Source organism: Hippoglossus stenolepis, chromosome 9, assembly GCF_022539355.2.
Source record: "Hippoglossus stenolepis isolate QCI-W04-F060 chromosome 9, HSTE1.2, whole genome shotgun sequence".
Lineage (NCBI taxonomy): Eukaryota > Metazoa > Chordata > Actinopteri > Pleuronectiformes > Pleuronectidae > Hippoglossus > Hippoglossus stenolepis.
Window position 1 is genome coordinate 20,709,266 of NC_061491.1, and position 22,873 is coordinate 20,732,138.

General features: G+C 41.2%; 1 protein-coding gene across 1 annotated transcript in view; it reads left to right on the forward strand.

The window, feature by feature from the left end:
• commd10 (COMM domain containing 10) overlaps nucleotides 1-12,955 on the forward strand; it is a 56,856-nt gene extending 43,901 nt beyond the window's left edge. Inside the window, exons 6-7 of the mRNA XM_035166829.2 lie at nucleotides 12,071-12,130; nucleotides 12,380-12,955. Coding sequence (XP_035022720.1) covers nucleotides 12,071-12,130; nucleotides 12,380-12,418 — 99 coding nt within the window. The 3' untranslated portion in view covers nucleotides 12,419-12,955. The remainder of the gene's footprint in view (nucleotides 1-12,070; nucleotides 12,131-12,379) is intronic.
• Nucleotides 12,956-22,873: the final 9,918 nt, after the last annotated feature.

Sequence of the window (22,873 nt, forward strand, 5' to 3'; positions counted from 1 at the left end):
GTTCAAGAGGCGGATGTGGCAGCGGTATGAATAAGCTTCTGGTGGAAGCCTGTTCGTGTTCCCATTGTCTCTAAACCACAACACAGGATGTGGTGGATTCTGATTGGGACGGTACACATATGCAAACAAATAATGAACAAACACACAGACTCAGAGAGCATGAACAGGACATTGGTGACCTCATCCCTGAGAGACAAAACCAATAGGCAAAATAGCCATTGACCTATTCAGCCCGCCATCAAGGAAGTTATTTGTTTAGCCCTGGTAGCTACCTCCTGCTGCTGCTAAATGTCAAGCTTCATAATTGTCGAATTAGATTTTGCTGCACATTTTGATTTGTGCAGAGTGTCTCGTGCATTTAATGTCTTAAATAAAGGTGTTTGTTTAGAAAATTTGTTATATCCTCCTGTGTTACCGCACCCGTTAAGCACAGAGGCAGTGCTTTTCTTTCGTCAAAAGTTTGCACTTAGCATTGTGTTCCTCCAAGGAGCTTTTCCTAGACTTGACTATTGGTGGGATAAATTCAAAACCTCTCCTCTTCTTTCGGCCTGCTTCTCTTCCTACCACCATCCCTCCATCCGTCTACTGCCTCTGTTATGTGTGTTGGTTAGTGGCCTTGCCTCTTGGAGCATGTAGACATATGCCCTGTTGTTCCTGTAATTGGTTCTCTGTATTCATGTGGGGATGCAGACAGAGGCGAGGAGACTTCAGGCAAAGCTGAGTCTTAATAAATGTCAGTCCACAGCCGGGTTACGGATAGACAGCTCACTGATGGGCTGTTTATAACAAGGTGCCACTTAATGCAGGGGGAGACGGGAGTTGAGGCAAGTTACGGAGATTAAGTGAGGGATTATATCAAGAGAGGGCGATGTATCTTGCCAACGAGAGAAGACTAGAAGATGAGAGAGGGACAGGGAAACAGAATTTCCTCAGCAGGTAGAGGGAGACAGGGGAAGACCTCCACTCATGCCCATTCATTCATAGCCTGAGGGGAATGATTGTTGAAACAGCAAGGTGTGTGTTTGGAGGTCACAGACCGGTAGCAATGTGTCGAGGTATATGCATCGACAAGCTTGTGATTTATGTGTGTTTGTGCGATGGTTCCCAACTGGCTACAGTTGCCAGGTGGTACACGAAATGTCAAGTAATTGACCAGTAAATTTAATACCGTGTAGGGAGCCCGTCAAACTGAGTCAGGTGTAACATATGAACATCACAGGTTGCAATCGAGAGTGCATGACAAATTGTTAGCAAGTAAGTAGAGCAGGTTAAATGGTAAGGAGAAAGAAATGGATGAACAGTTTGAATAGTTAGCTAAAAGTAATGGGTGAAAGTAATCTGCAAATTGACATAGTTGAGGAGGCTACCACTTTAAATTTAACAGTTTAAGTATCTGACTAAATTACTAATAAACAAGTGTCAGTTAGCTAAACGTTGAAATAGACAGTTGAAAAAATAAGTTAAAGTTATCAAACTAAGGTGGGCGACTGTAATCACAGCATATTGATAAGATAATAAATAAATAAATAAGGTAATCCTTTATTGATCCCACAGTAGAGACATTTGAACTCAATTACTAAATTCACCTGTTGGTTATGGGTCAACTCATGCATCACTCTTCACGTTTCTGAAGCTGTGTCACTCTGCTGGCACTTAATCTCCTTAAAATATATAAGGCTTTGTACGACTAAAGCAGTAAAGTAGTCTGCATTGATTAATATTGATCCTGAGCAGCCTGTGTTGTCCACAGCTGCTTTGTACTGTATGGAAAAGCCTCTTGAGGTCATTAATTCCCTGCAGCCCTGTGAAGGCAGCAGGACACCTACAGTATATTAATTAATCTGCAGACTGCGCTTCGGCTCTTTTCTCCCGTGTGTCATGAAACTTCTTCCCAACTTTGTTGGCAGTTTTTAAGTTAAAAATGCCTCAAGCTATTAATACTGTTGCATCAGATATATAATATATATATAAACACAAGTGAGTAAAAGTAAGACCGAAAAGCATTATATTGATATGATCATGTAAACGGCTTCAGGACCAGTAATTAAACAGTTGAAATAATAAGATAAAAGTTACCAAACAGGTGGATCGAAATAATGAATTAAGATTAAATAGTTTGCTCAAAGTTATGGATTCTAGCTAAAATAAAGTAATTGATACATTTTTAAGTAAGATGACAGCAGACTTGACAATAACAATCTAAACATCATCAATATAACTGTATAACAAATATAAATATACTGATGGGACCTGATGTGTTAGTGAAAATTCACACACATGCAATTCTTTTGGTTTTTTGTTTGGATGTGTGTGTGTACTCTTGACCGTGTTTCACGCAACCTCCCTTCTGACCGTGATTATAGGGTGTGTGTGTTTTTGGATGTGCAGACCTTTGCACCCATGCATGCTAATGTGCCCAAGCGTGTACAGTATATGTGCAGTGTGTGTGTGTGTTTGTATGTGTTAGTCCTGGCATGATTTCTGGAATGCATCCTGTCAGGCCTGCAGCCGGTGTCCTCCTCCCAGCTCCTGTCTCAGCACAAAACAAATCAAAATCCCTGTTTTGTTTCTGGTTTTGTCTTCCTTGTTCTTCTTTTGATTGTTGTCAAAGTTTCCACTGTCTCCCCCGGTGTGGCAGCACACACACTCCTCTCCTCTCTGCCATTATTTACTCCCCGCTGTTTTCAGAGTTTAGATAGAATGAGAGCATTATCAAAGGTCTCATGAAAACGCGATGAAATATTCAGACTGATGGAATGTTCTAGGCCAGTTCATTCCCAGGTGTTTTCTCCAAATCATTGAAATTAGAAACATTGAGTGACATGTTGGCTCCTTTACAAACTAATGAAGGCCCCTTACTGTACATGAAGGCTTTTCCATCATGTAATCACTTGTATGTCATATGTCTGATATTCTCCTCTCCTCTCCTCTCCTCTCCTCTCCTCTCCACTCCACTTCTCTTTTATATATTTGTGCGTGTTTGTGTGGGCTTTTCGCGTGCGCACACACATCTAGCTCTTGCTTATTTCCGTTATAAATACCAGAGGTGATTGGCAGTTTCTAGTGTTTGGATTTGACAGCTCTTATTTGTTGTAGTCGACAGGCTTTTAGTGAATGGCTGACATTTTAAGGTTCCAAGTCTGTCACTGTGCGATGGCTGCAGGGCGCTGTTGTGGATGTGGATACCAGCTCGTGGTGCCTCCCTTTCAGCGTCAGTGCACAGAGCATGTGTGGCGTCTACAGGCTGTTTTTCTGAACGACTCTGGGATCATAGGGTCATGGGAAGATTAAACATGGTCTGCTTTTTTGAACTATTGATTTTTACTTGTTGTTGTTGACGGGCACTTTACAGTTGTGTGTAAAGCTACTGGCCGTGGTATATTCTATAAGATTGACATGTAGCAGAGGGATACTGAGGATGGGTTAATTAAAAGAAAATGATTGAAGGTATTCATTAACCTTCAGGGCCAGTTGTTCATTGTTATAAATCCACTTTACTTTCAGTGACGAGAAGTTGTTCGGCTTCTCTGTTTAACTTTGTGAATAAAAGTCAAAGGTTCCAGACTCTCCATCATGTTAATCCTATGTGGTTAAACCCCAATGGATGATGCAGAGAGAATATAGTATTTTTTTACTGCCTTGAGCTTCCACAGACAACAAAATGTCACTTTCTCTCTATTGGAAAACTCTGGCTGTTACTAATGCTCTCTCCACCTACACTCAAAGTTAAATGCTGTTTGTTCATTTCTGTTCTCTGGGAGGTTGCGAAACATTCTGGGAAATACCAAAATAATTTCATCTGAAGCTCCATTTGGCTCTTCGGGGGCTTTTTGGTAATATCAGATGATCTGCATCACCAGATGAAGTTTGCCAGGTTTTACATTTCATTTTTTTCCTATGGTATGATTTGGTTAATTGGACCTTCAGGCAGGTTAAGGGAACATGGGTTTAATCTGAAAAGTATTAATATCAAAGTGTGGTATCTCCTGGAGAACATAGAAAAGCAGGTTGAGATTTGGTGGAATTCACTGAACTTTTATAAAATGTAAAACATTTAAAATCCCTATTTACTCACCATTAAAAATAACTATTAAAATTAGTTTGTAAAAATTACAGTTTTGATTGGTTCTACTTACGTCAGTAACTATGAAAGTAAGATAAATCTCACACAGGGGAAGATTTAAAAACACTTCGAAGGTTTAATATCAGTATTACTTGCAAATGAATCACAAATTGCACAAAATCCAGTCCAAATGCCATAAGGTACTGTACATACCCACACTCATCACAGCCTGGGAGCTAACTGGCTAAGGGAATACCCAGCCGCATGCCTGAGTATGAGAAATGCTGCTTCTAATAGATCATGACATTTTGAATGTTTTGGGGGTCATAATGTAATTACCTTATTATACGAACCCCTTCTTGTTTTTAAAGTGTACTTAGAGAACTTATTGGACATATATAATACAGTATACTACATTAAGTTTGGTCAGTGTGAGTAGAAAGACATTAGTCAAGCTTGGTATATTTTTTAGACCAATTTCATATCAGTTCTCTCCTCAGCTGAACCTTCGACCTGTCTTCAATTCCCTCCATCTGCTTTCCCCCTCGACAGTGAGTCATGTGGCTACAGACTCGGCTCACCTCAGCAGTGCTGATGACGTACAGACAGATGGACAGAGACACGACATAGAAAGAGGCGACAGGACACATGTAGAACTGACGCAGACAACAAAAATCTTAATCGAGGAGTTAAAAGAGTGTGTTTAGACAACACAGCTTCGTCAGAGAATCTGTTGTGACAGACGACTGAACAGCTCACAAATTGAATTACACTAAACATAACATAACTTAATGTCTCATTAAGATGTTCCTTTTACATATGAGTGACAGATACGTGGTTTCCCATCATTGTGAGCTTATTTTCATCTCTGATTCAAAAAGATAAGTCCGTGATGATGCGATGCCAGTTTATTTCACCCTGTTTTTGATAAAGATTACCTGGCAGTTTTATTTCTGCCGTCACCCGAGTGCTCGCTCAGTGACACCACTCCGCGTCCTCGTAAAAATAATCATAAACTATATTTTATTGAAATTTATTATGTAGCACTTTTCAAAACAGCAGTTAAAAAGTGCTTCACAGTTATTAATACAAAATGCATAAAAGTACACAGCATGAAAACGGCAAATGAAATGGAAATGGGCACTCAACAATAAAAAACACTATAATGACCAAAAACTGATTTCCAAAGCAACAAACTTGCCAACTTATACAAGTGGCTTTTTAAAAGATCAAAAAGTGGTTTACACTTAGCTCTGAGAGTGGGGGGAGGGAAGCCATCCCTTAATGTCAGAGTTAAAAAGCAAAAGCACTGTCCCCATCTTTGTTTTGAGACTGGTTCAAAACTAGAGAGCAGTGGGACAGACCATCTGAGTAATCATGTTGCAGAGTAAAGTGTTTATGTGTTTTTGTAAGTTTAGCTTGAAGCCTTGCCATGGAGGGCTTTAAACTGAAATCTTAGTAAATATAACCCCTGCTGATCGTCCTGCACTAAGATGGCACCAAGCAGAAAGCTCAGGCAGCCAGAGAGGCTTGTGAATGTAGGCTGGCACAAAGACGGAGAGGAGGACAGACTGACAGACTGACAGACATGCGTGTAATGTAAGCTGGCTGACAGACAGCAGCCACACATATACTGTGGTTGCTTGTAAGCTGAACAACAGGCAGACAAGAGTTCAAGCATGCAGACAAATTCATGAACCAGATTAGTCACTTTTTGTAGAGATGTGTGTACCCATGGCAACATAAGAGGGTAGCAGCCGTGGTTGCAGATTTTGTTTCAATTAAGAGGTGTCGTGATGCCAATGAAACAAAGACAAGTGTGTGTGTGAGTGCGTGTGCTTGTGTGTAGATTGCAGTAAAGCAGCCAAGAAGGGGAGGGTGTAATTGTTATGAGTGTGTATTGAGAGTAGGGGGTGAAGGGTTTGCCAAATACCCAGCATCTCAGCCTCTCGTGCGTTTCACCTCCTCTTTCTGTCTTTCACTGTCAAGATTTCTCCGTCGGGCAAAAGTCAACGATCAGGCAGCGGCGAGAGGAGCTCCATTCGGACAAACTCACTATAAGACTTACAAAGTGACACAGAGCCTTTCATATTCTCTCTCTGTGGAGCACTTGAGCTCGGAAAATTACACTCGCCCTCTCTTTGAGGCTGATTTAATACTGCGCTGCTCTGGTGTCATTTTGACAGAAGCAGAAAACACAGGATGATTCTCCCAAACCCGTGTAAAGTTTATTTATTCGTTTTAGGTGAGCAGGGGATTAACTGCATCTCAGTCTGACAACTCACATTTGAAATGTTTATTACAGCAGCAGCACATAGTCAATAGAGTTTGTCTTCTGGGCTCTGACCCCATCACTCGCCCAGACATGATTAAATAGAGTTAATGAGGAGTGATGTGTAAATATCTTTGGCCCCCTGTAGGAACCTGCAGGTGGATGCTGGGGTGGTGGAGGGGGCGGAATCGACAGGCAGCGTTACTTATGCACGGCAGCAGAGAGGCATTGACAAGAAGACCGCCAAATTGGGAGTGTGTGAAAGAACAGCAGTGTAGCTCGAATTTAATTTTAATTTTAAATACTCTGAACTGCCAGAATTCAGTGGATTCAATGCATGTACTGAAACCTTGAAACCAACCTGGAACCTGCCATTTGTGATGTCAAGTGGGTTTTATCCAGGTCAAAAAATCACATGCTTAACGCTTTGTGTAATAATCAATAGGATCTAGATCTGTTTTCTTTGTCTTTTTCTTTTAGAGACAAAATGTGAATGAGACATAATTTCTGTATAAAGTAACAAACTCAGCACCGAAGAAACACACTCGTCCACCACTGAGGGGACTTGGCTTTATTTCCCTCCTGTGATGTTCTAGATTGGCTGGATGCTCCTACAAACACACTTGACAGTGTTTGCCGGGCAGGAAGTTGATGAGGGTAAGCATGGCATAGTCTTCGCACCATCCGTCATACTGACATGAACCTGCCCATGCTGGGTGAGGCCCGTGATCAGACTGACAATATGCTCCATGAGATGTATACAGTCTTTCCAGTCATTGCATGGGACCACTGCATGGGCACAGCAGGGGTCCTGACAGCGTGGGCTTTGGCAATAACAAACAAACCTCTGTAATCATTGATGTGTTCATTCATTCATTCTGGACATTTTTTTTATCTCCTACTCCTGTATATTTACCAAAGCGCCCACATCATAGCAGTTTTCCTAATGGAGGGCTATTAACAGTCTGCTTCTTTCCTTCTGGACAAATGGCCGCCTCAGACTAAAAGAGGGAGTCAGCAGTGACTAGTAAAATATGATAATCTGCCACATGCAAGTAAGCAAAAACTTATTTATACAGGAACTTTGTGCACGGAAATTAAAATGTGCTTCACAGCCAGAAAAGTCAAAAGAGGGAGATATGAAAGAAGAGACAGTGAAGAGAGGAAGAATAAAAATATGCAGAATAAAGTGTACAACCCATAAAACACATACATACACTGTAAAACATTATTCCCCAGAAATGTGTTATTTTGTTGTTTTTTTTATGTTTTTTCTTTGACTAAAATTTATAACCATAGAATAAAAGATCCTAAATAAATTAATACAACAGGGAATTATAGGTTTTTATAAACAGTGTTATTTAATTGCTTAATGGTCTTGAGTCAAATTATATTGAATTCTATCTAAAAAATACAAAAAGTACACATCCTATTGCTGAATGGTTTGTATTTGTATTTGTATTTACAAAAAAACTCTGTAGAATAACTAACTAAACTGTAATTTGATGTTCAATTTTACCCCCAGTTCTTTTCACAGTGTATAATAATATTTTATAATAATAAAAATGACGGTTGTTTTTTGAATCCTTAAACGTTGACCTTCCCTGACCTGCTCAATGCAAACTTACAGACCAACTCGGAAACTTCTCTACGTTCCTCCAGGACACAAACTTTCACACAAGGTCACATCGTTTGACTGTATCTCGGCTGAAGATTGATTTGCGCTTGTTGTCGACACTTGAGCCTGATTTGCTTCACTTTGTGTCTGATATGGACTTTTTTCATGCATATTTTAAGCTTGCTTCACCCAGCAGGCAGTTTCACACAGACTCTAAAGGAGTGTTGTTCCATCTCTCTCCTTCCCTGCCTCACTGTGAGCTTATCGACAGCTTTGTTGTTGTATCAGGTTTGAAGTTAAATGTCTGGATATAAGACACATTCTTTGTGACAGTGGATTCTTTTTTAGTTTCAGCATTTGAGATGCTTTAGGTTGACTTTTCTTTCCTTTCAACTTTCTTGAGTTATCACAAATGTTTAATCTTTAAGCTCTTTTTTCTGTCACCGTGTTTCTCCTTTCCTCCGGCTTTAACGCTGCCTTTCATTTCTATCGTTTGTCTCTTTCTATTTCTCTCCTCCCCTCTTTGTTTTTGTCAATCTCCTGTGTCGTCTCCTGCTCTCGCTCCCTTTACTCATTCCTACTCTGCCTGTCTTTGCTTTTAATGCAGAGAAGTAAGAAATTCCGTTTTTGTGAAGCACTCAGCGGAACGAAAAGATTTCACTGCTTTGACAAGTGTTTCAAATCCAAACTTTGCTTTATTGCGCTGAAGCAAATAATTGATGAAAAGTGCCTTTTTGCATCCACAAAGATCCATTCACACACTTTCTTGTGGTATGAGAATACCACAGCTCGGTGCCGTACACCATGGCCTTATGTAAACTGACATTACTGACACCTGTAGCCACACGATGGGAGAAGAGCACTGCTCGTTGAATATGTTGTTTTGTTATCAATCGGAATTGCACAGAATGGTTCAGTCAAAAACAGAAAAACCTCTGAAAGCTTATAAAAGTGGTCTCCAGTAAACACCAGCGCTGCAGTTACAGGTTGTTAATCTATGACACCAGATGTTCCTGTCTGGGCTTCAGAGGGAGTGCACATGTTCGGGTTCACACCACTCTACTTGAAAGGTAGTTCATTATACTGCAACTTTGTCTTTGGAGTTTCTGCTGTGTCTAGTATCAAGCTGTGTAACTTTCTGAGATCTGGTACTGGTAATGTGGAAATGTCCCCACAAAGTTCAATGGGGCAAAACCATAGACTGTATGGACACGTCTCCAATTCCTGCTGTCGAAAATGTAGCTCAATCACCCTGGATACAGTTGCTGCCATCTTGGGTTGGTCAGTAGTGATGGTTGTGTGGAGCTGCGGTGTCGAGGTCCGGCCGATACACAGGCTCGACCAATCTGGAGTCAGTCTCTTCTGTCAGTCGTGACGTCTTCCTCTGTGTGGTGTGCTCTCAAAGAACCTTCCAGTCATTACTTCTAAGTAATGAACATTAGCTCATCCAGGGAATTATATCAGTGAGCTGGTTGGAAGGTACTTGTACGAAGAGCTGCAACAAACTATATTGTCCCACATTTGAGTAATGACGTATGTTTGAAAGATTTATTTATTTAACCATGTTATGTTTTGTTAGTTTATTCTGTCTCATTTTTGGACCTCCCTCTGTGTGTAGCCTATATTGTACTATAGTCTACTGTAGTTGAACATATGGAACAGCACATGCAAGTGAATTCATGATTATCTTCATGCTTTAATCCAGTTTTCTGTAGCCTGACACACAGGATTTTGGCTCTGAGATGGATAAGAAGTGTTATGTACATGCGTGTGTGTGCGTGTGTGTATGTGTGTGTGTCTGTGTGTGCGCGGACTGGTAGTATAGAGCTGTGATGATGAGGATGATGCATCCTATCCCCATTAGTGTTAGCCCAGATCTGTCAGAGCCTTGTTGGGTTACTGCCTGGCAAAATCTCAACCCTGAGGAACAATGGGATGGGCCAAACACATACATACACACACACACACAGACACACACACACACACACACACACACACACGCACAAACACTTGTGCATATGTTCCCAAGACAAAACGCTGTTTTTCTTTCTAACACACACACACACCCAGCAGTGCCTGGAAATTCTCCTCAAACACACACTGTCAGTTTAACATTCACATAAGCACGGACGCACACAAACAAACTTTCATCCTCTACGGTTGTGTAGCACTTCGGTTTGTATTCATCACTTTATTCTTGCTTGGTTTTGATTGACAACATATATTGAAGCTGCATTTTCAGTTGCCCCCTGTCTCACCTCTGTCTGGCCGGCCGCTCAGTGGGCGGACAAGTGTTTCTTTCTTTTTTTTCTCCGTGATCCCAGCTCGTTAAAGACCTTTAACGTAAATGACGTAGTTCTGCACCACTTGGTTTCTCTTCATTACTGTAGTAGTGTTTGTCACAGTGGAGATCGATAAACTACAGCGTGGTGTTCCACCCATAAATCAGATCAGAGGTGCTGGCATCGTTCATCATTTAACCTAAAACATTTCCTAACAATACTGGAGAATTATTCATCACCTTGTGGAACCACTTTAATGTACGTCTTCATTTCTGATCACTTGGTACCAGCCCTTAAATAAGTTGTTTTATTACCTGTTTTGCAGAAACTATCCTTGCAGCACTTTTTTTCTTCTCCTGCAGCTAAATTCAAGGCTGCCCTACTTCTCCTTGTGCTGTGGAGTCGCAGCTTTGACAAGAGATAACATTTTCCCTCTGCGCGCTCCTCCTATATTGACTCTTAACGTTGCTTCTAATTAATATCTCTGTTATTAATTTGCCGTGACACATGACCTCCTTCCACCCACCCACCCACGCATCCAACCAGCCAACCAGTTCGCTTCAAGCCCCGAAGCCCGATTTTAGTCTCCGAGCACGGAACTGCAGGGAGGAGAGCTGCAGACGCGACAGTATACATACGACTCGCAGCAGAGATTTTCCTTTTTTTTTGGTTGGTTATGTCTTTCTTTGTATCCGTCGTTCATTCACTGTTTCAACCTCTTCCTCCTGCCTTGTTCTGCCCTCCTCCTCCTCCTCCTCCTCCTCCTCCTCCTCACTCCTCAGCTCCAGGAGTTCAGCACTGTTATCAACAGTCACTTCCCGTCCTTATTCTGTGCTAAGCATTTCACATATTATACCTATTTGCTCAATGATGGGTGTTGATAAAGTGGATGGCCATTATGCCCGCTTTTGGGGCTTTTGTTCAGCCTTCATTTCTGACGGAGTGATGGCGATGATGATAATAATAGTCCAGAGATGGTTGCCCTTGGTTTCTTATGAGTTTTCTGCATAACCTCGCTTCCTCTTGATAGTTTCTGGGGCCTTTAGTCTTTTCAGAGAGAGAGAAAAAAGCACAAGGCTCCCAGGGGACGCTAAGTATAAGCACATATTGATACAGTATACAATGTCTTAGAAGAAACTGTCACTCATGTTGTCGTCACTTCACTGAAAACTGACAAATACAGGAGCAGTGTTCACGATTCTTCAGAAATCTTAAAATTGCTCCATTACATTGAATACATGAAGTATTTGCAGTATTTTCTCAATTTTCTTTACTCCTTTACACATATTGCATCTTATATAATCTCAGCAGATACAGAAAGTTGTTAGGGTTTATCTTTTTAATTTAACTTAGGAAAGGATAAAGAGGGGTCAAAAATCAACATACCATTGCAAATGACACAGACCCTATGTTGTGATGTCAGTGCTGAAACATTAAATCGTTCAGAATTATTTTCAGTGTTCATATTTCGATGTGTGCGGCTACAACTGATGCAGCAACTTTTTTTAAATGAATCCTAAACCCAAAGGAGAAGGAGTGACGAGTTTCCCCACCATGTGTGAGCGGACAATGACTTTGCCTTGTGTGTATTTTTACTCACCCTGATGGATAACACTTAGAGGATAGTGCATACTGGCCAGAGAGCAGCAATAATTAATGAGGGTTTTTATAGAAAGCACAAGAAGCCGACAGGATACGTCTCGGTCATGACTGTTACGCATGTGCTCTTAACGCTGAGTTTTTATCCTCAGCTCCGTCGCTCTCAGAAGTTAGTCTCTCATACACATCTCTGACTCTCTCTAAATGTACCTGTCTCTCTCTCGCTCTCTCTCCAGGTTCAGGAGAATGTCTTTGTTGAGTTTAACCACCAGGAGCTGCTTGAATTCTACAACAAGGTTAGTTTCTTTAGTGTGTGTGGTGTCAGCTTTAAGAGCAAATCAAATGTATATCGTTGTGTTTCTGCCATATTTCATTTCATCCTAATTAGCAGACATTTCCTGACAAGATACATCTGCCTGCGTCACTGCCTCATACTTATTATAATTATTTTTCTTTCAATGTCTGACTTTTCCTTTTTCATTTGTGTGTGTGTGTGTTTGTGCACTTGTTTTCCAAAAACATAACATTTTTTTCCTCTTCTTCAGCTTGAAATCGTACAAGGACAGTTGGATTCTTTGACTTGATGCCTGCTGCTCTTTGTAGGACACCCGCTTTCCAAACACACACACACACACACACACACACACACACACACACACACACACACACACACACACACACACACACACACACACACACACACACACACACACACACACACACACAGAGGTTGTTAGTGTTGTTGCTGACAGCGATGCCAGCTGTTTGAAGCCTAGAGATTTCAGTATTGCTCTAATTTATTAGAGAGAATGTCAAAATGGGTAGACAGGAGTCTCTTTCCCCTTTGAGCTCCATTCAATCCAGGTCTGTGTTCAAATGTTTTTGAAATGTAATGTCTTCGTCAAGGAGATGTTGGGGAAACGATTTGTCTGCACCCTGCCATAAGTAACAAAATGATTAATTGTTCTATAAATTAGTTGTATGAAGTTAAAGTGTGCCAATAGTCAGCGATGTAAAAAAAAAAAAACTGGTGTGAAAGACTTGAAACATAAATGAATTTTGTAACTCTGTGAATAACATTCTAATAAAATCTGAATTGGAGATGAAATCCATCCAAGCTGTTATTTAGTGAAGGCTCATTATTTCTCATTAAGACCAACCTGGACTGTTGGTTCACCAGATGGGCACAGTGGACCTCCAGAATGTGTGTGTGTGTGTGTTTATGTGTGTGTTTGTGTGTGTATATGGTTGCAGGGATATGTCCTTGTTCATGCAGCTGTTCTTTGTGTGTTTTTGTTTGTGTGTGAGTGCGTGTGTTTTTTTTTTTTTTATAGATTTAAAACCAAGTCAGATCCATTCATCCATCCATTATCTATACCGCTTATCGTTTATTGATTGCGGGCAAAAGGGGGTACACGCTGGACCGGTCGCCAGTGTATCGCAACATACAGCGACAAACAACCATCCACGCTCTCATACAGTCAACTATCCTAACCATGTACATGTCTTGGGACTGTGAGACGAAGCCAAAGAACACTCACACAAACTCAGGGAGAACATGCAAACTCCACACAGAACGGCTCTGGACCAAGAACTTTCCAGCAGCACGCTCCTCTGCTCCAAAATGGTCTTTACATTCCCTCTGTGCTGCTTGTTGGATGGTCAGATAGCGTCAGAAACCCTTCTTCTGTTGATGTACACGTAGTTTACAGCTACGGCCGAGGGCAGCTCTTTTCTCTTTGTGTTGAACCTCAGCAGGCGGGAGGCTGTGGGACACCCAACATGTTGAGAGGTCATAAACAAACGTAAATACACACTTCACCAATTAACAAAATCACTTCCACTTCCATGTTGTAACATGGATGGAGTCACCACTCACTTTACTATGGGAACCCAACACACAGCTGGCAACTTCACAGATACTAAAAATGTTCAAATGTTAAAGACTAAAAAGACACTGTTTATTATCCTCCTATGGAATGAATGACAGAGCAAAACTTATATGGAGATGTAAGCACCCACAAAACACACAATTGGACAAAAACATTACCACAAAACATACTGGTAAACACACTTAAAAATCTAGGAAAACTACCTCCAGAGTGTCTCACCTGTCTCGGAGAACAGTCCCAGCCGCCGTCTGAAGCACGACTGAGTATCTTTTTTACTCCAATTGACAATTTTTGCCACCATTTCCAAACGCCTGCAGCCAGAGGGAGCGGCGTGTTCCACAGCATGGAGAACAGATGGCGGGGCTTAGCAGAGATGGCCGCCTGGAAAACAAGAAGGGGGAAAAAACACTCACACACTGAGACTCACACTGAGATCCGGCAGAACACAGCACACCCAGTCCCAGTCAGAGCGATAGGGGGAGTGTGTGTGTGTGTGTGTGTGTCTGTGTGTCTGAGTTTGCGTACTTATGTCTGGTGAGCTGTGTCCCTGCGTGTACTTGTCAAAGCTGTTCGCACGCTCTGCTGTGTGTGATGAGGCAAACTTAGTTTGGCCGGACACTTGTGAACACTCACATCTGAGGAGCAGAGCATATAGTTCGGGGGGGGTTCTGTCCTTTTTCAGCTTAAACAAGTATCTAATGGACTTGCTATGTACCTCAGTATGTGGCTGCAGGGCTCACAGAGATTGGCCACAGATGACAGACTCTGAAAGTCGACCACTATGACACAGGCAAGCAAACAATTCAACCCAGTGTTAACAAACCAAAATAGTTTGGATTGATAACACAACTTTTTTCCTTAACTCCATGTTAAATGGGTGAAAACCCTCCTCCACAGGGTCTCATGATGTATTTAGGATTAGGGAACTTTTTTTTAAAGTGAGATGTATCCATGACAACACCTGCGATTGAGCCAAACAGATCATGCAAACACAGAAAAATCTGATAATTGCTTGGTCATAAAAACAAACAGTGGAATTCATTTGAAGCCTAGTGACATAATAAGTCAACTCAAAATCAATTTACTATCCCACCCGAGGGAAATCGTTTTGGGAAATCCGGACAGATACAAACGAACCATAATATATACAAGATTAAAAACAAATACCCGACAGACGACAAAGATGAGACAAAGTCCAGCGTGCAAGAAAAAGTGCGTTAGTGGCATCATTCCTGCAAACTCAGCATATTAATGGCGCCCAGACAAAGGGGAGTTTGACTTTTTGAATCCTGTGGGTAGGAACTCATATGTGTAGTGACTTGTGGGTTGTTCAGGGGCCCCCATTGGATGTGGCCAGTTTTATTTCAGCCCACACAGACAGGAATGTGAAATCTCTAGTGAGAGATGGTTGATGTGACAGCTAAGTGGTCACATCCCCATTGAAAAGCACTTACACTTCATCAGTAAGAGAACACATCTCCATCGAAAGGCACTTGGTAGCACGTTCAGTCTGTTTCTGGTCCGAGCCGCCGTGTTCAGTTCAGCACATACATGACATTAACATCTCACCACCTGATTGTTTACAACACACTGGGATTGTTTCTGTGGCTTTCATGGACTTTTAATGAGGAAGTGATTTGTTCAGAGACGAGAGGAATTCAGTGAAGTCCGAACGTGAACTCAACTCATCAAGATGTGTCTTTTTTCAGAGTGAGCAGTGACCTCATCTCGGACTTTTTAAATGTCGAGCTACACGTGCGTCTGTGTTCACAGTGCGTCAGTGTGGCCTCTTGTCTGTCCGTGTCGTGCCTGACAAAAACAATTTCCAAAAGTAAACGCAGACGCGATCGGGAGTGTCTTTCGTAACACGATGGACAGTCGGGAGTCACGGCAGCAGTACCGTGGAAGCTGCACAGACGACACCAGTTTGCTTTTATGAGGAACGACCCTTCACAACTGACGGGCGAGCTACGAGCAGCTAATAAAAAGTGAACAATGGCAGAAAGGCACTCACGATAAATCTGTGTCGCGTCAAGAACAATCTGTTTGCATGCCACGGCCTCTGATGTGTGCCTGGTCATTAAAATATTTAATACTGAGCTCTCCAGCGGAAAGTGCTGCTATAATAGGACACTTAACCGAACACAGATTTGACCTTTGTCTCCCACCCGGTGCACTCGGATTGATTTAAAGCACAGCCTCTCAATCACTGCACAACGCACTACTGAATCATTCCAAGTCAAAAAAGGTCAGTGGTATTAAAAAAATAAATAAAAATCAATGTCTTTGTTGACTTTTCTTTTCCGTACTTTAAGTGTCTCTTGAACAAATGTCGACAAAGTGGAAGCAGCCACGACTCCCGACTTGAGCAGATGAGTGGTTGTGTTACAGGTCATGATCAGAAAATACAAGTAACATTTTCAATACGGAAGAATTCGCCGGCAAGTGATGTGTAACAGCCTAAAGTGCTTTCTACAGTCAGTCACTCATTCTTCTTATCTCTTCAACACAAAACATATTACCATCTTTCAATATCTAGTGACGCTTTCCATTCAGATGATGTCTCTATGTGACAAATGTCTTCAGCAGCATAGAAAAAAAAGGAAAAAGACTGGATGAGAGGCAGATGTTCTTTATTTTCAAAATCCTCTCCCATCAGCACAACCATTAGCAGCAGAGCCCTGCCAGAGCTCCATAATGGGGCACATTCATTTTGGCATCTTTTAATGGATCTTTATGAGGAGAAGATGATATTTAAACATTTCAGTTGCTTTGGAAACACAGTCCAGGTTCTTTTGACAACTCTGTCCAGAAAGCTCTAGAAATGGTTCGGAGCTGCAGTCACAGGCGTTAGAAATACAAAGCTTGAAATAAATTAGTAATCCTTGTCGGCACAAGCTTCCTTTTGGGGTGTTATTCCCCTGTTGCCAATTTGCGACATATTTAAGGGATTTTGGATCGTCTGTCATCAAAGAGTTTTTGTGTTTTACTGCTTTAACCATCAGAAAAGATATATTAACATGATCCCAAATAAAAATGGCATGAATCAGAATTGAATTTTACTGGCAAATAGCAAAAAATAGTAGCTTAGAAGGGATCTATTATACTTCTCTGTATTTTCTCTCATAGATAAACAGTGTGTATATATTGTTGTCATGTGTCTATAAATGTGCCGAAGTTTTAAATAATGTGGTAAACACATTTTGTGGTTAATTTTTTCATTTTTTTAATATGTGAATTACGGTGGCTGAGAGAGCTCAATGCGCTGGAAATTAAGAAAACAACTTTATCAATTTGACGACACATTCGCTGCAAAAAGTCACAACACAAGCAAATAGGGAAAACAACAACAGAAATGTTTCCAGGGGACCAAAAAAAAGATGAACCTGACTCTAGTTCAATGCTTTGTGAAGTTATTGAAGTCTGCTACTCGTCAGTGGTGATGGAACTTCTCAAAGCATTGAACTACACTCAGGTTCATACATTTTTTTGCATCCCCTGGAAACATTTCCTTGTTTTGTTTCTGTCGTCAAATTGATGAATCTATTTGCATGTGTTTTATTAATTTGCAGTGCGTTGAGCTCTCTCAGCCACTGTAGTGAAAACTTTAATATAAAATTGAAATGAAACATGAATAAAAACGTTTTTTTTAAATAATAATCCAGTTTTCTTAGTTTAATGATCTGTTCTCATTAATGTTTTATTCTCTTATACTGTAATGTGACATCTTTCCTGTTCCCTTTCTGCCAGTTATGTAATATACATTTTTGATAATAAAGTTTATATATGTATAAAAAACAGAAATATGAATCAGCCAATAGCTGCAGCGCACGCGTTGAACTTTTGACCTCATGACCACTTCCTGTTAGCCGCAGCAGAGTTTTAGCATTAGCTCTTTCTTTTTTTTTTACTCCCTACAAACGTCGTCATGTGGAGACTCGGTGAAAAGCAGAGTGACTGTGGAGGTGAGACTCTGACACCGCCTCACCGAGCAGGAGGAGACCGGAGGGTGGAGGCGAGGAGGCGAGGAGGCGGCGGAGAAATACCTGCAGCTACTGAGGAAGCTAACACGGCTGGAGCTAGCAACAGGTTCACTATCAACTCCAAGATGGCGCTAGTCTGTGTCTGCGCAGTTTCTCTCCTCTGTGTCGTCTGATGGAAACTATCAAACTACCAGAAACCACAGAAAACCACTGATGTCTCCACAAGCAACCACGACGACACCCGGTGTTTTGTAATGGAGTCTTAATGGTAAGTGCTGGATGTTTTTTCTTCTGTTGCTCATTATGAATTTAAAGCTTTTGGTGGTTTCTCCCTCCTCACAGTCAGGAGGTCAGTTTGTTTATTTCAACAAGGAGGTGATGGTCTCCTGAGGGAGGTCACGGTTATTGTCAGAGGAAATATTACGGTTTTCACGGCTTAAAAGCTGTCCTATTTTTTTTCATGGTTATTTCAAATATTTCAAATACTATTCACTCAGCTGAGAATACATCTCCACCAAGGCCCAACAGCTCCCTTATAAAACAACATTTAAACTCAGGAAATCCTGATTTTCAATTGGATCTGTACCAAATTGTACACACTTTTAGATTTCATTCCACTGAATATCCTTCATCTTTTTTTCATTGAGATCCATGAATCTTTCCCTGAAATATCAAACCAAAATGTTGAACACGCTCCATATGGTAATGTTAAATTAAGTGAAAAAAAATATCTAGATCTAGCTTCTTCTTCTTCATGCCCCCCCCACCCCTTCACAAAATTTCGAGGGAATCTGTTGATTAGTTTTTTTGCTAAAATAAACCACACCAACAAACGCAGAGGAAAACGTAACATCGTGGGCGGAGGTAACTAAACTCTGCCGATTGTAGCATTAATGGGAAACCCTGAATGTCAGAGCACCCCCACTGAAAAGTTGAGTGACCCCAATTGGCATCTTAGTTATTTTCCAATACATACAACCTTTAAATAAAATAGAATAGGGGCATAAATAGAAACAATGTTTAATGCAGATTGTGATTGAAAGACTGAATCACACCATAAGCAGGTAATGGGGATAGTATTTACCAAACAGATGCGTCCTGCTGTCGTATTTTTCACTGCGGATGTCCGTGCTGTCCACTCTCATATTCTGAGTCTACGGAAGGATTTGAGGAGTTGCTATTTCCAATCGATTATACCCACAGCTCCACACAGATAAGAGGATGCGGTGGTGCTCGGAAAGTGCCGGCTGCCCCTTGCAGGCTTCTTCCAGCCAATCTGAAGAAATTGGGCTTTTTACCGAGGCTCGGGCAAATAGTGCCTGTTTCGGTCAGAGGGTCAACTGAGGGGTTGCATAACAGACAGCTTGAGAGGACTTTTAAAAGGAAACTGTGAATCATGGAAAAGTTACTGCAGTGGAGTCTTAGAATAAAACTACGGAGCTGAAAAATCAGCAAAATAGATCATCTTTAATGTAACTGTTTTATTGCAAATATTATTAAGTAATAAAACAATAGTAGCCCTGCAATGTCATGGTTTAAATTACAAGATACACCCACACTGTTATTTTATTAATGTGCAGATTGATCATTTTTCATAAAATCTATTCAAATCTTTGAAATTGTCATTTCAATCTTCTTCCTCTTCTTCTTGGTTCGGTTACGACCCGCCTGTCATTTCAGTTTTCTTCTTCTTTGTTCGGTTTACTGGCAAATGGCAACCGACATCAGGTTGCATTACCGCCTTTTAATGTGCTTTCTTCTTCTTTCTTCTTCCTGTCATTTCAGTCTTCTTCTTCGTTTAGGTTTTACAGCAGCTGGCATCCAAAGCGTTGCATTACTGCCCCAAACTCTCTGAAGGTCACATTTCTTCTTTCTTCTTGGCTCGGTTTATTGGCGGGGTTGCAACCAACGCCATGATGTCACCTCCTGTTGCTTTATTTATATCTGACTTCTTTAATCTCTGACTGTCACCTACTCTTCCTTTGATTCCTTGTCATACACACTTCTTATCATACACTGCGCCTCTAGAGCTACAGCTATACAACCTCACTGCATGCAAAACGATGTTCATACACGTTTTGTCTGAATTTAATAGCATGTCATATTTTTTTCTCTTGGCCACCTGTCGTTCTGCTGGCTTTCATCTTTCTTCTCCGATGTTAATTTCCAGCAGAATGGCCACATCAAATATTTAGCGCTGCTTTCTCTTTGCTTTCCTACCAGAATGACCTGCTGCTTTCAGCCTCGATAACCCACCTGTGGTCAGTCCCCACATAAACAACAGTTTTCCTTCAGTTCTAAAACTGTATTCTGTATGTATTCCTTCCTTTTTCTAAAACTCTGTTATTATCCTTGGTAGAGTTTCTGTCTTGCTGCAGGGCAGAGACAGGAAAAGTTATAACCCCAGTGTCTTCTCTGCTTGTTTATATGGAGGTTGCTCACATGAAATGAATTTTCTTCCATTTCACTGAATCGAACTGGGACACCCAGATTCCTCCTGAAACTTGCCTACTGTTCTCACCGCCTTATGATCCTTATAACGCTCTCCCACAATTTTTCCAAATTCACTATCTTCTCTTCCCAGCCGTGGGCCCCCACTTGACCCAGCCACCTGCGGTTCCTGCACAGATAAAGACACTTTACTCGCTGCTCCTTAAAGCTTCTTTTCTCATCTGTATCTTCAGGACCAAGGTGTTCCTCTGGACAAGGACTTATTATAACTCTTTCTGCCCCTGTCCCCTTCAGCCACACTGTCCCCTCTTCACACTGACGCTCTAAACTTTTGACACTGTGTTCACTGGAAATCATTCGAGGTTCAAAACTCCTGACATATGAAGTTTGGTTTTGTCAAGTTTGCTTTATGTACTTGTGATGTGATTATATCAGACATCTGCCAGTATTATAAATCCATTCCAATGAATACCAGTAAGTGTGTCACCAGCATTAGTCGTCATCTCATCAAGCAGAAGCCTGCTTCTAATTTTCTGAGGCGGTTTTGCTTTGTGCTGCAGCGTGTCTAAAATTAGCCCACGTCTTTGTTGTCACTGCCCAGGGACCCGCTTGTCCATCTACAGATCAGCAGAACTCTGAGCTCAAGCATATGTACGGTAGAAGTGGGATGAAGGAATGTTCAGTAGAACTAAAGCTTAGATAATTGATGATACTGTGATGGTAATTTATGCAACATATTGGGTCCATTCTCCTATAAGGTTGTTTTTTTCCCCAGTGGAATGCCTGAATGAACTGTTTTAGCCCATTAACTACAAATCATATACATTTTAAGCTACTGCCATCCATCACAAAATGTGAGTTTGTTGATTTGTTTATACCTCGCAGGTAGACATCGATTTTATTCATCAGAGAGTATGAAAATGAACTTGAAGAGACTGGAAAAGTTTGCTGAGGCGGCAGTGAGTGAGCAGGGAAGATGTGACCCCTTAGATCTGAGAGATTAATCCAATAAGTCTTGCATTGATTAGGAATTTTTATCAAGAAGTCAAACTCAGGAGACTGAAATTAATTATGAATACATTTTAATGTGGATCTGACGAGTTGTTTTCAAAACAGTCGCACATCTTAAATGTGTTAGGGCGCTGATGCACAGGGTCGCTCGTAGCAACCAACCAGTACTGGCAGAGTTTCATAGCAGTCGCAGTTAACTGACGTTGATCCATCAAACATTCTGTCAGATCTGTGACCAAGCAAATAACGGCAGACATCTTCTGTCTGTTATCGACTGGACTATTATCAGTGTGGAGTTTGTGGACTATTATCAATTGTCTATTTGATTACAGCTATTTTGTTATTGTGAATTTGTTCTTTTGTTTTTCTGCAGTTTCTTCAGTTTAGTGTGAACCAAGCTCGTCAAAATACATGCTCTCTATAACAACTATTATGTATTTCTCTTTTTTAACTCTTGGTCTTTTAAATATGGAAGACATAACCTACATAGACTGTAACATGGATAATGCACATTTACTTTAGTGTGAACATGTTGAGTTGGCTGGTGGTGGGTATACAAAGCAAACCTTTGCCACATCAGGGTTTTATTTAGTATATAATAAACATAATCTCTCTCTGAGATAGGTTTGTTTTACTCCTACCTGCACCAAGGGCAGGATAATATGCTGTGAAAAAGGCTCAACAGTAATGATCAGCATACAGAATACTGGTTAATGGGCCAAAGTATAAGTTGTGAAAGTTTTCTAACAAAGAGGCCTCGCACATGCACCATCTTCACACAGCCTCCTTTATTCAAAGGTCACACCACTGCTGCTTTTCTGCCGTCCCCATTGTTCGAAGGAGATACATCATTATCCCTTTCAAACCAACTTCCTGTCCTCCTCTCCCTCCCTCCTTTCATTCTTCAAAGTCTTTGCTTCTCCAAACCCTTCCAGTCATGACCAAGATGTCTTCCTAAAGCTCTCATCCTTCTCTGTCTCTCTCTGTTTCTGCTTCACGCTCTCTGCCTAGCTTGGATGCACTGTTGCCAGAATGAATAGGCATATTCATTCAACCCGAGCCTCTCTGTTGGTCCCCTGCCCTAGGTGGCAGCGCTGGGCACTCAGCCTAGTCTGGATCGGTCCAGTCTGGTCTCTGCTTCAGAGCCAATCAGGACTAACCAGGCCTTACCCATGATCCTCATTGTTTGCTTTCTCCTCATTCCCCAACATTGTTTCTGTGACTCATCTTTTCATCTTCCTGCCAAGATGCTCAGCCAGATGGGCAGACTTTCCAATAAACAAGTTGCAGTTTTGATCTTGCGTTTTGATATTATGGAGTTGACCTTGGCACAGGCAAAGCGTACATGTAACCTAAATGAAGGATTTGCTTCTGAGGCAAAGGGAATGTTTTATTTTTTCACTGTTTTGTCTCTGATGCCTTATATCTACTGGTTAGTCTGACATACTCTGCATCAGACTCTGATATTGAAGCCTTGATACTGCTGCTTGTCTGTTTGACATAATGTCGCTCTGTTCCACTTAATGGAGATTTATCTTTAGTTTCAGATTCTGTGTATGTTCAGAGTCTGTGTTGTTTTTGTAGGGTTGCATTTCACCCATTTTTCTTCTGCTGTTGTAATTTTTAATATGTTTACATGCCAAATGACATTTTGCACTCAGTCCCTATATTATCCAGCAATAATATTAGGAAAAAACAAACA